Genomic DNA, 16,331 nt, shown 5'->3' with positions numbered 1-16,331 from the left:
CATCGTGGGCCGAAGGGCCTGTTCTGTGCTGTATTTCTCGGTGTAGTCAGCAGTTGCCGGCTACCCTACATTTCTCTCCAGCCTAGGGAAGCTAAGTGCAATCAGGGCCATGCAACCATTAGAATCATATGGTACGGAGGTACGCGGAGGAGCTGGAGGTGGGACTGTTGAGGGAGAGGCGTAGCCTCCAGGCCGAATTTGACCTGTTGACCACCAGGAAGGTGGAGGCGCAGTGGAGGAAGGCCTAGGGGGCGATCTATGAGTATGGGGAAAAGGCAAGCCGGATGCTGACGCATCAGCTTCGGAAGCGGGACGCAGCTACAGAGATTGGGGGAGATAAGGACAGGAGGAGGAGTGTGGCGCAAAGTGGGGTTGACATCAATGGGGTCTTCAGGGACTTTTATGAGGAACTGTATTGGTCTGAGCCCCCACAGGAAGAGGGAGGAATGGGCTGCTTTCTGGACCAACTGAGGTTCCCGAAGGTGGAGGTGGGCCTGGTTGTGGGTTTGGGGGCTCCGATTGGGCTGGAGGAGCTGGCCAAAGGGATAAGGAGCATGTAGGGGGGGGAAGGCACCGGGGCCGGATGGTTTCCTGGCCGAATTTTACAAAAGTATGTGGATTTGCTGGGCCCGTTGTTGGTTAGGACCTTCAATGAGGCAAGGGAGGGTGGGGCTTTGCCCCCGACGATGTCCAGGGCACCTATTTCCCTGATCCTGAAGCGGGACAAGGACCCCCTGCAGTGTGGGTCTTACAGGCCGATTTCGCTGTTAAACGTGGATGCTAAGGTGCTGGCGAAGGTCTTAGCCTCGAGAATTGAGGATTGTGTACCGCAGGCCATTCACAAAGACCAGACGGGGTTCGTGAAGGGGAGGCAATTGAACGCGAATGTGCGGAGGCTCCTGAACGTCATTATGATGCCGGCAAGTGAGGGGGAGGTGGAGATAGGGGCAGCGATGGACGTTGAGAAGTCCTTTGATCGGGTAGAGTGGGGGTACTTGTGGGAGGTGCTGAAGAGGTTCGGGTTTGGGGAGGGGTTCATCAGGTGAGTCAGGTTGTTGTATGAGGCCCCGGTGGCGAATGTGGCCACGAACAAGAGGAGGTCTGAGTACTTTCGGCTGTATCAAGGGACGAGGCAGGGGTGTCCCCTACCCCCCCCCCCCCCCGCTCTTTGCACTGACGATTGAACCCCTGGCTATGGCACTGAGGGAGTCGAGGAACTGGAGGGGGCCGGTGCGGGGCGGGGAGGAGCATAGGGTATCGCTCTATGCGGACCCGGTGGGGGGGATGCCGGAGGTAATGAGGATCCTCAGGGAGTTCGGGGAATTTTCAGGGGATAAGCTCAACATGGGGAAGAGAGAGCTGTTTGTGGTTCACCTAGGAGAGGGGGATTGGTGAGCTCCCACTAAAAAGGGCGGAGAGGAGCTTTAGATATTTGGAGGTCGAGGTGGCCAGGAGCTTCTGAATGATGATAAACACAAATAGGAAGTACCATCAGATGCGAGGTGCCCAGGAGGTAGGGGGGCCCTGCATAGACTTAATTTCATGAGGCTGGTGGAGCAGATGGAGGAGGAGTTCAAGAGGTGGGATGCGCTACCGCTGTCTTTGGCGCGTAGGGTGCAGCAAGTGAAGATGACGATGCTCCCGAGGTTTTTGTTTCTGTTCCAATGCCTCCCCATTTTTATCCCGAAGGCCTTTTTTAGACGGGTCAATAGGAGCACAACGGGGTTTGTATGGGCATTTGGGACGGGATGGGGGGGGGGGGGGCTGGCGCTGCCCAATCTCTGTGGATACTACTGGGCCGCTAATGTGGCGATAGTGCACAAGTGGGTGCTGGAGGGGGAGGGGCGGCATGAAAGAGGCTCGAAAAGGCGTCTTGTGAGGGTACGAGACTGGAGGCGCTGGCAACGGTGCCGCTGCCGCTCCCTCCAACGAGGTATACCACGAGCCCGGTGGTGGCAGCTACCCTCAAAATCTGGGGGCAGTGGAGGCGGCACAGGGGAGAGTTGGGGGCCTCGGTGTGGACCCCGATACGGGGAAACCATCGGTTTGTCCCGGGGAGGATAGATGGAGGCTTTGCGGGATGGCACAGGGCAGGGATAAGGAGGTTGGGGAACCAATTCGTGGATGGGAAGTTCACGAGCCTGGGTGAGCTGGAGGAAAGCACGGTAGCGTGGTGGTTAGCATAAATGCTTCACAGCTCCAGGGTCCCAGGTTCGATTCCCGGCTGGGTCACTGTCTGTGTGGAGTCTGGGGGGTTTGTTGGGTTACGGGTATCGGGTGGATACGTGGGTTTGAGTAGGGTGATAACATTGCTCGGCACAACATCGAGGGCCGAAGGGCCTGTTCTGTGCTGTACTGTTCTATGTTCTAGAGGTACGGACTCCCCCGGGAAACGTCTTTCGGTACCTACAGGTAAGGGCGTTTGTTCAGCGGCAAGTGGTAGGATTTCCGCTGCTGCCGCCACGCACGGTACAGGATAGGGTGCTCTCGGGGTGTGGGTTGGAGAGGGGAAGATTTTGGCAATATACCAGGTGATGCAGGAGGAGGAGGCGGCCTCGGTGGAGGAGCTGAAAGGTAAGTGGGAGGAGGAGCTAGGGGAGGTGATCGAGCAGGGGACTTGGGCAGGTGCCCAAGGGAGTGTCAACTCTTCCTCTTTGTGTGCGAGGCTCAGCCTCATACAGTTCAAGGTGTTGCATAGGGCACACATGACCGGGACAAGGATGAGCCGGTTTTTTGGAAGTGAGGACAGGTGTGTTAGGTGCTCAGGAAGCCCAGCAAACCACACCCATATGTTCTGGGCATGCCCAGCGCTGGAGGAATTTTGGAAGGGTGTAGCAAGGACGGTGTCGAGGGTGGTAGGGTCCAGGGTCAAACCGGGCTGGGGGTTCGCAATATTTGAGGTTGCAGAGGAGCCAGGAGTGCAGGAGACGAAAGAGGCCAGTATTCTGGCCTTTGTGTCCCTGGTAGCCCGGCGGAGGATTCTTCTTCAGTGGAGGGATGCGAGGTTCCCAAACGTTGAGGCCTGGATCAATGACATGGCGGGGTTTATAAAATTGGAACGGGTGGAATTTGCTTTGAGGGGGGTCGGTACAGGGGTTTTTCAAGCGGTGGCAACCGTTCCTAGACTTCCTGGCAGAATGGTAGATAACGATCAGTGGCAGCAGCAACCCGGGGTGGGGGTTATTTCAGTTTTGTTTCTATATCTGGAGGTTTTGTCTGGATGTATATAGTTGCTATGTGTTTGGGCGGGTGTTAATTTATTACTTTACATTTTTTGCATTTTGTACTTTATATTTTTGTTGTTGATATTTTGTGAAATCTTTAATTAAAATTATTTTTTTTTTAAATAATCATATGGAACCTGCATTTGGCCCATAGCCTTGAATGTTATGACATTATCCTTTGTGAAATCAGCTGACCGAATACAGAATGAACCTTGAACCTTTACTCCCCATTGCTCCAGTACCACACCAGGCAGTACGTGTTGACTCTTCATGCACAAGGCTAGATGTTGTGTGTTGACAGGCCAGTTACTTATAGAATGCAACAACATATTTATTTAGTGCCTTTAACTTAGTACAATCTCCCAGGGTGCTTCTCAGGAGCGTCATAAAACAAAGTATGACATTGAGTCACATGATGAGAAATTAGTCAGATGACCAAATGATTTGTCAAAGAGGTAGGTTTAAGGAGGGTCTCAAATGAAGGAAAGATGGGGTTGGGGGGGGGGGGTTAGGGAGGGAATTCCTAGTGTCAAGCGAGTATCCCTTTAAGAAAGGTGTTTGTCTTATCACATGGCTCCAGTGATGTCATTGTGTGGGTGGAGCTGGGCTGTGGCTCTGTGAGTTTTTTAACTTTCACTTTGAGATTTGGACTGGTTTTGAACTGCACAGGTTTAAAGAAGTGTTTCTCTCTATCTTCATTTTAAAAGCTGTTTCCAGACTACTTGATAACTGAAAAGAGATAATTGCTTTCTGGAAGGAATTTTAACCTGCTGTTTGGAAAGGGGAACAAGAGTATCAATAACAAGCCTTATACCAGTAAGAATGCCGTGTGCTAGGCCACCTGTGAAAAGGGGTTTCTGGTTTTACTTGGATTTTGTTATTGAATTGGAACAGTTAAGGGGGAATTCATTAAGGGTTATACATAGATTACTGTAGCTGTGTAGGGTATTTATGGTTGTAGTTGATAAAAATTCTCACTATGGGTGTTTATACAAATGTTAACTAAATTCGTAGAATAAAGCTTGTTTTTTGATTAATAGCGTGTAAGAACTCTGTTGAATAACACCTGAAAGGTAGCCTCTTGTGCTCATTGTAACCAAAATCAATAAACAGTTATAGGACAGGTGAACTCCATAATATACTTTGGTGTTTTCAAAACTCTAGCCCATAACACTAGGCTCGAGGTCAAGGTGACTGAAGGCATGGTCACAGGTTATAATGGGAAGCGGAAAAGCTGCCAGAATTAGAGGAGTGCTCATATCCCGAAGGGTTGTGAGGCTGAAGAAGATTACTAAGATAGGGAAGCACAAGACCATGGAGGTATTTGAAAACAAAGTTGAGAATTTTAAAGTCAAGTTGTTGGTGGACCAGGAGACAAAAACAATGCACAATTCAAGCTCGATTTTGTTGTCATCTGATATTCATACACCATCCTGCCAGGGTCAATAGAATTAAGAGCATGGAACATGAAATGAAATGAAATGAAATGAAAATCGCTTATTGTCACGAGTAGGCTTCAATGACAGTCTCGCGGTACTGGAGCCAGCACCAGTGCAATCACTAGACAAACTAGGCAGTTGCCTAGAGAGGTGGTTTGGCATAAAATGTTGAATGAACTCTGATGGACCATTATTAGTACATCAATCAAATTCTGCTCATTGTCACAAGCTGGTAGAAGGGATTAAAACAGCACAAGAGAAAAATGTGGGAATGCATGGCTGAATTACCCCTCAAGTGCCCAAAGATGTGTAGGTTAGGTTAAGGGGTTGTTGGCATGGGGCAGGGGAGTGGGATTGAGTGGAGTGCTCTTTCAGAGGGTCGGCTAGATAGGCGGAATGGCCACCTTCTGCACAGTAGGGATTCTATGATTGAAAGACATCGTGTATGCAGAATCTCGTGTATGTGTGTGTTATTCCAAGTTTTAACTGTGTAACTTTTCCGGGGTAGCACTTCAGCGAAGTACCATGGAACTGTCCGAAGGCTCTAACTCTTTCAGACTTGAAGACAATTGTGGAGGGTCCCGGGGAGCAAGGTGAAACTTCCCAGACAATTTTCATGTAGGCCAGCACATCATGACTTCCACAGGGTTCTAATGCGCTCCCGAGTCATACATCCAGTCTCTGGCAATCTGGAGAACGGACGTTTTGGACCAATGGCTGCAGCATTTTCTCCTGTTAGGACTTCGATTCAGAAAGTAACAAAATAAATGAAAATCCAGTGTGTCACTAATGGGCTTCAATGCCTCAAGGAATATAGATATTTGGACAAAGGTATTGTTGCTGCAATAGTCAGTTATCAGTTTTTTTAAACATGATTGTCATATTTTGTACCTTATGCAATTAAATGTTCTTTTAAAAAGGTAAATGGAATGTTACCATTGATTGGAAAAGGACTGGAGAATAAAAGTAGAGAAGTGTTGTTGCAATTGTATAGGGTATTATTGAGACCACATCTGGAGTATTGTGTCCAGTTTTAGTCTCCTTATTTGAGGAAGGATGTGGTGGCATTGGAGGCAGTTCAGAGGAGGTTCACCAGATTGATTCCAGGGATGAAAGGGTTGACGTATGAGGAGAGATTAAACAGTTTGTGCTTATACTCGCTGGAGTTTAGAAGGATGAGAGGGGATCTGATTGAGGTATATAAAATACTAAAAGGGATTGATAAAGTAAACGTAGACCAAGAGTTCCCCCTTGTGGGGCAATCTAGAACAAGAGGTCACGGATTAAGAACTGTGACGAGGAGGAGCTACTTCTTGCAGAGGGTGATGAATACGTGGAACTCACTGCCCCATAGTGCCCTGGAATCAGAGTCATTAAATGGAGATAGATATATTTGATTTTTAAAATGGGTTAAAGGGATATGCCGAACAGATGGGGAGGTGGATTTAAAACCAGGAAGAGTTCAGCCATGATCTAATTGAATGGCGGAGCCAAGGGTTTTTTGCTTCTAATTCCTATGTTCAAAAAAATCAAAGGTAAAACACAAGAATCGCAATGCACGGGTTAGGACTTTACTATAAGCTTTCCTCTCAGGAACCAACATTGAGATTCTCAAATACAGTTTTCAAAGATTTTTTTAAAATAAATTTAGAGTACCCAATTCACTTTTTTCCCCAATTAAGGGGCAATTTAGCAGGTTCAATCCACCTACTCTGCACATCTTTTGGGTTGTGGGGGTGAAACCCACGCAAACACGGGGAGAATGTGCAAACTCCACACGGACAGTGACACAGAGCCGGGATCGAACCTGGGACCTCGGTGCCGTGATGCAGCAGTGCTAACCACTGTGCCACCATACTGCCCTCAAGTTTTCAAAGTTGACAGACCATAATCTTGGGGTGCTTAAAAAAATTCTCAACATGTCCTAAAAGTAAGGTTAAGGGGGGGGGTTGTTGGGTTACGGGTATAGGGTGGATACGTGGGTTTGAGTAGGGTGATCATTGCTCGGCACAACATCGAGGGCCGAAGGGCCTGTTCTGTGCTGTACTGTTCTATGTTCTATGCAGCAATGCTGCTTTTACTGCTGGAAGATCCAACAACTTTCACAAGTGGAATGCCGCCACCCAGTGGTGCTTTTGTAGTATTGCTGGTCTTGCCCTGAAGTTAAAAATAGGCCTGTTATTCCTGTCTTTAGACCAGAGGCAGGAGAACATTAGCCTCTACCTAAATCTTGATCACTTTCTGTACAAGAACTCCAGAGTCCCCCTCATCCAGTGTGAGGCGAGGATCTTTACAGGAGAAAAGGTCTGACTGAAGTTTAGCCATTTTGTTAAGAAGTTATAGCAGCATTTGTTACCTGAGCACCTGACGACACTTGCCCCACCAGATAGTCAACGATCACATTAGTTAGAATTTTCAGTAGCTTATGACTGGCATCCGGATACTGGTACAGCCAGCGTTTTGCTTTAGCCATTGTATTCGAGCCACCTCCTTCGATCATGTACGCCATCAAAGTCCACTAAAATGAGGAAATAAACATTAAACCATAACCTGCCATTAGAGAAAGGAAAGAGTGGAAAGAAAAATAATAAATTACCCCAGGCTGTTCCCTCGCACTTAAAAATGGTTACCAGGGACAGCACGGTGGCACAGTGGTTAGCACTGATGCCTCATGGCACCGAGGTCCCAGGTTCAATCCCGGCTCTGGGTCAATGTCCGTGTGGAGTTTGCACATTCTCCCCACGTTTACGTGGGTTTCACCCCCACAACCCAAAGGTATGCAGGGTAGGTGGATTGGCCACGCCAAATTGCCCCTTAATTGGAAACAAATTGGGTACTCTACATTTTTTTTTTTTTTAAATGGTTACAGGACTGCATAAAGTAACAAGAACCTTACTCCAGTGGTATGGGCAAGGATGGGAAAGCATAGCATGAACCTATATTTTACCAATCTGGAATGCCGTATTTTCCCAGTCAAGTTGAGCTTTAAATCAGCAGCCAGTTGGACACCAACTCAGAAAAAGCAACTTTACTTTCAGCCGAAATGGTATTAAACCTGTTAATCTGTTATTGGCTGGACCCACAGTAAAACATGACATGCAGCGAGTGGAGACAATATTTCACAAAACAATAAGGAAACTTGTAACTTAAAAATCTAGCTGCTGCACGAGTTCAACCAAATTCCACCTTGGCTACAGACAATAGTTTGTAAATTCTGCAATTGTACATCATAAGGGACATCCAAGCTACTTTTAGATGGTTTCATTTAATGCTTGCACTCCCCACTATATAGACTTGGTTTTAATTGAAATGCCATTGGCATTAAAATCTTTCCCCCAACATACCGGGGCTCCCGAGAAGCCGATAAGAGGGACTTTGCCCTTCAGTTCATGGCGGGTCAACGTTATCGCCTGGAACACGTACGCCAATTCCTGGGTAACATCCACATTATCCTTCAACTTGACAAGGTCCACAGGCTCCGTCAGCGGTTCTGGAAACGTTGGACCTTTTCCAGGAACCATGGTAACCTCCATCCCCAATGCCTTAAAAAAGAATATTTTCATGTGTTTCATTGTTTGAAAAAAAGAAATCAGATAAAAAGTCATGCTTTACCTATATTTGTTATCATAAACAGTGATAGTTTAGTTTTTTTGAAACCGTAGCATTCGAAGTCAAGCTCCAGACGTTTCTCTTCACTAGCTTAACTATTATTTAAACAATCACCCTGGGCTAAAAATCCACCTGACATGGTTGGCTCAAGCCTTTATCTCGTTCACTGAAAGTCTGATGTTTCACTTTAATTACCAGAGCTCATGCTGCTCAGAGCAGGTGAAATGGTTGCTCTATAAACCTGAAGCTCTGCAAATGGTGGCACTGTTTAACCATGCTCCTCTGGCACAGTGTAAAGGGCTCTTTAATCCTTTTGTCAACTCGAGCAACATTTGAGTAGCAACACAATGAACAGAAATAGAACCTCATTGAATACATGAGGTATCTTTCAGGTCGGCAATGTACTGAATAACAGGTGGCTTGTGGATCAAGCGCACGTCTATGGGATCTGTTATTGCAACAGAGACTTATTTCCTGTGGGAAAATTGACATGCTTCAGTTAGGGGCAGTCTAAACTGAGGTAGGATCAGATTATTCATTCACAGAGTGCTGCTGCAACGGGACTACGGCAACAAAAAAAAAGCTCATCATCTGAAAACCTCAACAAAGCACAGCCACTTTCAACAAATACGTTTATCCCATGGAACAAAAGCATCCATTCTCTATGAGAGGAGCCGTACCTGAGGTATCACCAGAATATCAGAGAAAATGATAGCTGCATCCAATGGGAACCGTCTGAGGGGCTGAAAGAAATAGGAAAGAGATTCTGCTTATAGATGGTTTAATGGCACAGTGAAGGATGACAACACAAACAGAGTAGGATTAGATTTTCCATCAAGAGCAGGATTATAAATCCTAGCTTCAGAGAGCAAATGGCCAGACTGCTTTTGTGATTAATATGGTCAGATTGCTTACAATAGTTGAAAGCAAATTACTGCGGATGCTGGAATCTGAAAGGAAAGAGAAAATGCTGGAAAATCTCAGCAGGTCTGGCAGCATCTGTAGGGAGAGAAAAGAGCTAACTAATTTGAAACAAAATATTACAATGGGCGAGATAGCACAGCCATTTAAATTCCTACTCTTTCCCCCTCCCCCACATATGAATTATACCGCATAACCAGAACTGTGAGGGGGCAACATTTAAAAATAAGAACTTGCATTTATAATTGCACCTCTCATGATCATAGGGCTTCTCAAAGCGCCGTCCAGCCAACAGAGTACTCCTTTTGAAGTGTAGTAACAATTGTAATGCAGGAAACACAGCAGCCAATTTCCACGCAGCAAGCCAATGCAGGCACGGATAGAATTATGGCTAGATCATTTTGTTTTATAAATGTTGATTGCCAAATCATTAGGACATTAGGAGAACATTACTGGCCTCTTCAAATAGTTCCATGGGATCCTTAATCATCCACTGAAGGGTCAGGCAGAGTCTCAGTTTAACATCTCATCTGCAAGTACGCAACTCCAGCAGTACTCCGCACAAGTATCAGCCTACATTCTATATTCCAGTCACTGGAGTTTGACCTCAACCCCTGACTTTTGACTTAATGCCCAATATAGCTTCCACTGAGCTCTGGGTAATGCCTGTCCACACTCCCAGATGGCAAGGAGAATGGTGCAAAATAGTTCAAAAATACTTCGAAGTAATTCAGTTTTTTAAACTAATTTTCCCTATTTGCTACAGTAATGTCAAAGGTTCGTGAGGCGAAGATGGGGAAAGCTGGAGATTTCCCACTCCCTTCAATCCAATAGCCTGCGTTTTTTCAAAACTGTTTACCAGGTAATTAGAGCTTAAGCTGTACACTTATTTAATGCAGCAGCTCGAATTGGTGAAGCCTCACTAAATGTTTGACTAACTCACCTGCAGTGTTAACTCACAGCAGATTGACGGAGTGCGACAGGTTGTGAAGAAATCCTGAGTTGCTCGAGTCTCTCGGAATTCTGTGAGGAGACAGAAATTAGCTCATCTACCAAGGTAGGATCCACAGAATGGCTTTGGTCACCAGGAATTAACCATAATATCTCTCTGGTCATGGCTATCACAGCTGGTCATTTCACATCTCAATTTTTATGGCTATTTGAAGAGCTGTGGGAAGGGATAATGGATCGGAAAATGGGTCGGAAAACTAGGACCTAGCAGATTGCAGATAGTTCCGCGGATCAGTTATGTTTTTAGCGGGCAAAGCTAACTGTTCCTACGTAACACCTAGTGGTCAATTATCATAGAATCATAGAATTTACAGTGCAGGAGGCCATTCAGCCCATCGAGTCTGCACCAGCCCTTGGAAAGAGCACCCGACCCAAGCCCACACCTCCACCCTATCCCCATAACCCCAACTAACCTTTTTTTTGGACACCAAGGACAATTTAGCATAGCCAATCCACCTAACCTGCTCATCTTTGGACTGTGGGAGGAAACCGGAGCACCTGGAGGAAACCCACCCAGATACAGGGAGAACATGCAGACTCCGCATAGCCAGTGATCCAAGCCGGGAATTGAACCTGGGACCCTGGAGCTGTGAAGCAACTGTGCTAACCCATGTGCTACCGTGCTGCCCTTTATTAGTCACCAAACAAGGTTGCCTGCGGTCTGGGGAGCTGAGGCAAGGCAGCCAGAATGTTGACCAAAGCACTGCGGAGTAGGAGGCAGCTCAAAGGGATGAGGAGAATAGAACGATTGTAACTTTACCCACTGGATTTTAGAAGGAGAAGTGGTCTTATTGAAACATACAAGATCCTGAGGGGGGTGGAGCCTGGAACTCGGGGGCACAGAAGTCTCCCTTTTAAGACACAGATAGAAGAGGAAAAATCTTTCCTCTCAGAGGGTTGTTAATCTGTGACATTCACTTCCCCAGAAAATAGTGGAGGATGAATCACTGAATTTATTCAAGGCCGAGTTGGGTATATTTCTGATTGACAAGAGGCTACGGAGAAGGGGAATTGAGGTCAGCAATGATCTTATCAAATGACGGAGCAGACTCAAAGGGCCGAATGGCCACCTGTAAGGGATTAGATAATTGGAGAGATTGACAGCATCCTCAGCAGAAGTGGGTGTTCCAAAGGGCGTGTTGACTATTTGTTGTCAGGTTACGGGTTTCATGAATCAGCTGGCAAGGTACATGAAGAACCATGTGTCATGATCCACGTTAGGGACCAATAACAGGTGAGAGAACAGGCAGAGTGCAAATGTGGCCAGAAACTCAATAAATAAACCAAGAGAAATACCCAGATGCTAACTGGCAATAGCACAAATACATTTAAAGAAAGAAAAATGATGTTGCATTTAAGACTCCCTTATTACACTCTGCTGACAAAATGGCAAGTTACTCACAGCTGAAAACATTTTGCTCCATAACTTCCAATTTCTGCGTAGTTGCATCTGTGAGGTACCTCAACTCTGCGGGGTTGATCTAGCCCATGCCGCTGCCAACCCCCTCCCCACCCCAGCCGACTGATCCCCTCCTTCCGGCTTCTCAAAGTGGCTGGACTTTTAAAACCTACCTACTGTACAGCAGGGGATCTTGTAAAAAAAAAAGGGGGAGTGACTCTATTCCCTCGACTCTACTGCACTCAACTGAAGATTCCTGAGCAACTGCACTACACCTTTCTAGAATGCCTCAAGTCAGAAGGTCTGATGAGGATGGTGCAGCTCCCCACCTAAATGAGCGGGGCACTCATATTTATGGGGCGGCATGATGGTACAGTGGTTAATCCTGCTGCTTCACAGCACCAGGGTCCAATTCCGACCTCAGGTGACTCTCCGAATGGCCTATTCCTGTTCCTATATCTCATGGTCTTAGGAGTCACGAAAGGTGATGAACTTTGTGCGGTCAGTGAACATCCCCCCTTCTGACTTTACGATGAAGGGAGGCTCATTGATGCAGCTGCTGAAGACAGTTGGGCCGAGGACACTACCCTGAGGAACTCCTGCAATGATGTCCTGGAGCTGTGATGGTTAACCTCCAATCATCACAACCATCTTTCTTTGTGCTAGGTATGCTCCAATCACAAGTCTTTAATACTATGACGGAATATTGTCAGGGCCCGTAGCTGTTGCAGTATCCAGTACCTTCAGCAGTTTCTTGGTATCAGATGGAGTGAATCGAATTGGCTGAAGACTGACATCTGTGATGCCAGGGATCTTTGGAGTAGGCCAAGATGGATCATTCACTTGGCACTTGTGGCTGAAGATTGTTCTCATTGAGGATGGGTTGAGGATGGGGATATTTGCGGAGTCTCGTCCTCCAGTGAGTTGTTTAATTGTCCACCAACATTCACGGTTTGATGTGGCAGAACTGCTGAGCTTAGATCTGATCCATTGGGTGTGGAATTGCTTAGCTCTGTCTATCACTTGCTGCTTATGCTGTTTGGCATACATATAGACTTGTGTTCTTTGTTGCTTCATCTTCATTTTTAGGTATGCTTGGTGTTGCTCCTGGCATGCCCTCCTGCAATCTTCATTGAACCAGGGTTTATCCCCTGGCTTGATGGTAATGGTAAAATGGGGAACATGCCAAGCCAGAAGGTTAGAGAGGTTGTCGAGTACAATTATGTTGCTGATGGCCCATAGTGCCTCATGGATACCCAATCTTGAGTTACTAGATCTGTTCTAAGTCCATCCCATTTGGTAGTAGTGCCGCACAACACAATGGAGGGTACCCTCAATGTGAAGAGGGGACTTTGTCTCCACAAGAACTGTGCAGTGGTCACTCTTACCGATACTGTCATGTTACTAACTGAAAGACAAAAACAGCTGAACTCAAAGGGTTGGCTCATCCTTCAAAATTCTGTCATTGCCTGTCTGAAGCCTTTTTAGACGTGCTGTTAGGTGATTTGGACGATCTGAATTCTCCCTCAGTGTACCTGAACAGGTGCCGGAATGTGGCGACTAGGGGCTTTTCACAGTAACTTCATTGCAGTGTTAATACAAGCCTACTTGTCACAATAATAAGGATGATTGTTATTTAATTTCTCACTCAAATAGCCTATCTCAGTTCAGAGAATATTGAAAATCACCACGTTTGTTATATGTCCATCCTCAGTGCAAGGTTCCCTCAGGTCACGGCGACTTCAAGACAGGTATTTTCAGATTGTGCCTTATATCAGGCTATGGGATCTTCAAAAAACAAACCCCAACAAATCCACTTGAACTAGATAAGGATTTCATTTGTGGTTTCTGGGTCAAGTCCAAAAACAGTTATCATAATTCTGTACAGGTAAATCGCGAATTTACTTAATGCCAATTTACCAGAAATGCCAGTTTGTTATTTTGGTATTGTTCGATAACCAGCTGCTACAAGGCACTCAGAAGTAATGGCAGTCAACATTCCCTCTCTCTGCTTCTTGCCTTCTTCTTTTGTTCCCCGCCCGTTCCCCCAGTTAATTTATTCTAAAGCATTGAAAGTCCTTCAGTATTTTAAGATTGACAAAGGTTCATTACTTCAGATTGCCGTGCTGCATTAAACAAACACAGTGGAGGTAAATTCCAGTCATTTGACTCTAAACTGGAACCTGCTGATAGCAAGCACGAGCTGTACGCTTTACCATTTGTTTTGACGCAGATGCATTGTTTGTCGTTGACAGCACTGTGGAATTTGCACCATAATTCAAAAGGGCAGGCTCCCAAGGACTGGCAGCCGAGATATTGAGCTGCATTGAAACTAGCGCTTAAGTGAGTCAGTAAACTACACAATACCCGTTTTAAGGAAAATCCTTTTTTACGAAATGAACTCGGCCCCGACCCTTTTCGTAATCATTATATACGTACATTGAGAAGAACTCAGCAGCCTTGATCCAAATGACAGTTTCTATTCCTTACCTGGGAGATATCTTCCTGCCTGTCTCATACACCAGACAGGGACATAGTCGGTCACCTTTCCCCATGCCGCTCTGAGGAATGTGTCATTTTTCAGTGGAGGAAAATCTTCAGAGCTGAATAATCAAATAAGAATCACTTCATGAGATAAACGTTAACTGAAGCAAGGACAAAATAACTCAGATGATAGAAATGTTATCAGAGTTAATAACAAGTTTGTGTTTTCATGGAAAATCTTTCTCAATCTGTTCTTGGAGTTTCAGATGTTTCATTGTAAAACAGGCATCACGTTCTGCTTACTACGGGGTGGCATGGTTTACAGTGGTTAGCACTGCTGCCTCACGGCGCTGAGGACCCGGGTTTGAACCCGACCCCGGGTAATTGTCCGTGTGGAATTTGGACCCACAGTTTGCGTGGGTCCCCACAACCCAAAGCATAATAGATGGATTGGTCACGCTAAATTGCCCCGTAATTGGAAAAAGAATAATTGGATACTTTAAATTTAAAAAAAGTTCTGCTCACTACAGTTGGAGAAAATATTACACCATTCCGTCAATTTAATTATAGAAATTAGCATAGAAACGTATTCAGATGACATTGTTCAGTCCACTGTTTTAACAGAGATCTATCTCATTTAAAACACACGCAGGTAATGCCAGTATTAAAGCATCAGATAGCACATATCTGAATAACGTTGCTCCAAGTGCAGCACAGTAATTTCCAGGGTAAAACTTTCTTTCTAGTTATTAATAAGCCTCGTATGTTCAATCTAGGAGGCAAACGTCGGGTAGTCCGTGATGGTAGCCACACTAAAGATCTGGATGCAATTCTGACAACACTTTAAGTTAAGGGCAGGCTTGAGGGTTTGCCAGTAAGAGGGAACCATGGGTTTGAGCCAGGGGGAATGGACACTAGGTTCCGGGATGGGAGGAGAGAGGGGCGAAGGAGATGAAGGATCTGTTTTTGGAGGGGGCAGTTCGCAAGCTTGGAGGAGTTGAGGGTGAAGTTTGGGCTCCATTTCATACGCAGGTATGGAACTTCACATGAAAGATCTTCCCGAACTTTCCGGTGGCGCAGTCCTCCTCATTGCTGGAGGTGGTGCTGTCGGTCGGGGCCTGGGGGGTGGGGTCGTTTCAGCAATTTACAGTAGGATCATGGAGAAGAAGGTCTATGGAAGGGATTAAGTTCAAACTGGAGCAGGAGCTGGGAATGGCATTGGAGGAGGGATTATGGTGCAAAGTGCTGCGAAGGGTTAATGCCTCAAACTCGTGGGCGAGGCTGGAATTGATACAATTAAAAGTGGTGTGCAGGACGCACTTAACGAAGGCGAGGATGAGCCGGCTGTTTGAGGGGATGGAGGATAGCTGCGAGCGGTGTGGGAGGGGCCCAGCCAATCATGTTCATATGTTCAGGTCCTGCCCGAAGTGGGGAGAGATTTTAGGGATCGTTGTTTGGACCCCCAAAGTAATTTTGGAGGTTCGACACATGATTTGGAGCTGGGTCCCATGGAGGCCACATTCGGCGTGTCAGACCTGCCGGAGTTGCTGATGGGTGTGGGGGCAGATGTCTTTGCCTTTGCCTTGTTGATCGCTCGTAGCCGGGTCCTGTTGGAGTGGAGGTCAGCTTCTCCTCCCCGAGCCTCTGAGTGGCTGGGGTATCTAATGCAGTTCCTGTACTTGGAGATGGTGAAATTTGCTCTGAGAGGGGCAGATGAGGGGTTCCACAACATGGGGGTTGTTTATCCTACACTTGGGGGATCTGGTTGCTGTCAAGAGGTGTGGGGAGGTAGTTCAGTGGGGGAGAGGGCGTTGAGGTTGTGTTTATTTGTTGTAAAAATGTAAAATGTTGAAAATTTTAATAAGAATTTTTTTTTTTTAAAAGCTAAGAAGGCAAACTGCCAGAGTAGAAGGAAAGTTAGGAACATCGAGGTTAAAATTGACATAGATCTGATTTTTCAATTGTACATCAATTAACTAACAAATAATCTGATTCTTCTTTTAACAATTTCTTGGATTGACTTCCGGTGGCGGCGATGACATAGGAAGCCGCGCATTTTGGAGCTCCCGATTCAAACGGACTTTTCGGATCTTTTTAGAGCCCAAAACGTAATTTTTTTCGACGTCTCCCGGTGGGAGAAGGTGTGCTGATCAACTTTCTCCGCATTTCATGACTCGAACTCGGAGTGGAAAGGGGGAAAAAACGGCAGCAGCTCCCCAGAAATAACGGGGGAAGGATTCCAAG

The 16,331-nt window shown here is 46.2% G+C and overlaps 1 protein-coding gene across 1 annotated transcript in view; it reads right to left on the bottom strand.

Moving 5' to 3' along the window:
* urod (uroporphyrinogen decarboxylase) overlaps positions 1 to 16,331 on the bottom strand; it is a 73,481-nt gene that overhangs the window by 47,347 nt on the left and 9,803 nt on the right. Inside the window, exons 2-6 of the mRNA XM_038794095.1 lie at positions 14,094 to 14,206; positions 10,137 to 10,216; positions 8,953 to 9,015; positions 8,008 to 8,205; positions 7,020 to 7,181 (exon numbers count right to left, since the gene is read on the bottom strand). Coding sequence (XP_038650023.1) covers positions 7,020 to 7,181; positions 8,008 to 8,205; positions 8,953 to 9,015; positions 10,137 to 10,216; positions 14,094 to 14,206 — 616 coding nt within the window. The remainder of the gene's footprint in view (positions 1 to 7,019; positions 7,182 to 8,007; positions 8,206 to 8,952; positions 9,016 to 10,136; positions 10,217 to 14,093; positions 14,207 to 16,331) is intronic.

The sequence above is a fragment of the Scyliorhinus canicula genome, chromosome 4 (assembly GCF_902713615.1).
Source record: "Scyliorhinus canicula chromosome 4, sScyCan1.1, whole genome shotgun sequence".
In the NCBI taxonomy this organism is placed as follows: Eukaryota; Metazoa; Chordata; class Chondrichthyes; order Carcharhiniformes; family Scyliorhinidae; genus Scyliorhinus; species Scyliorhinus canicula.
The sequence above is the reverse complement of the archived record's forward strand: the minus strand, read 5'-3'. Positions and strand labels throughout refer to the sequence as shown.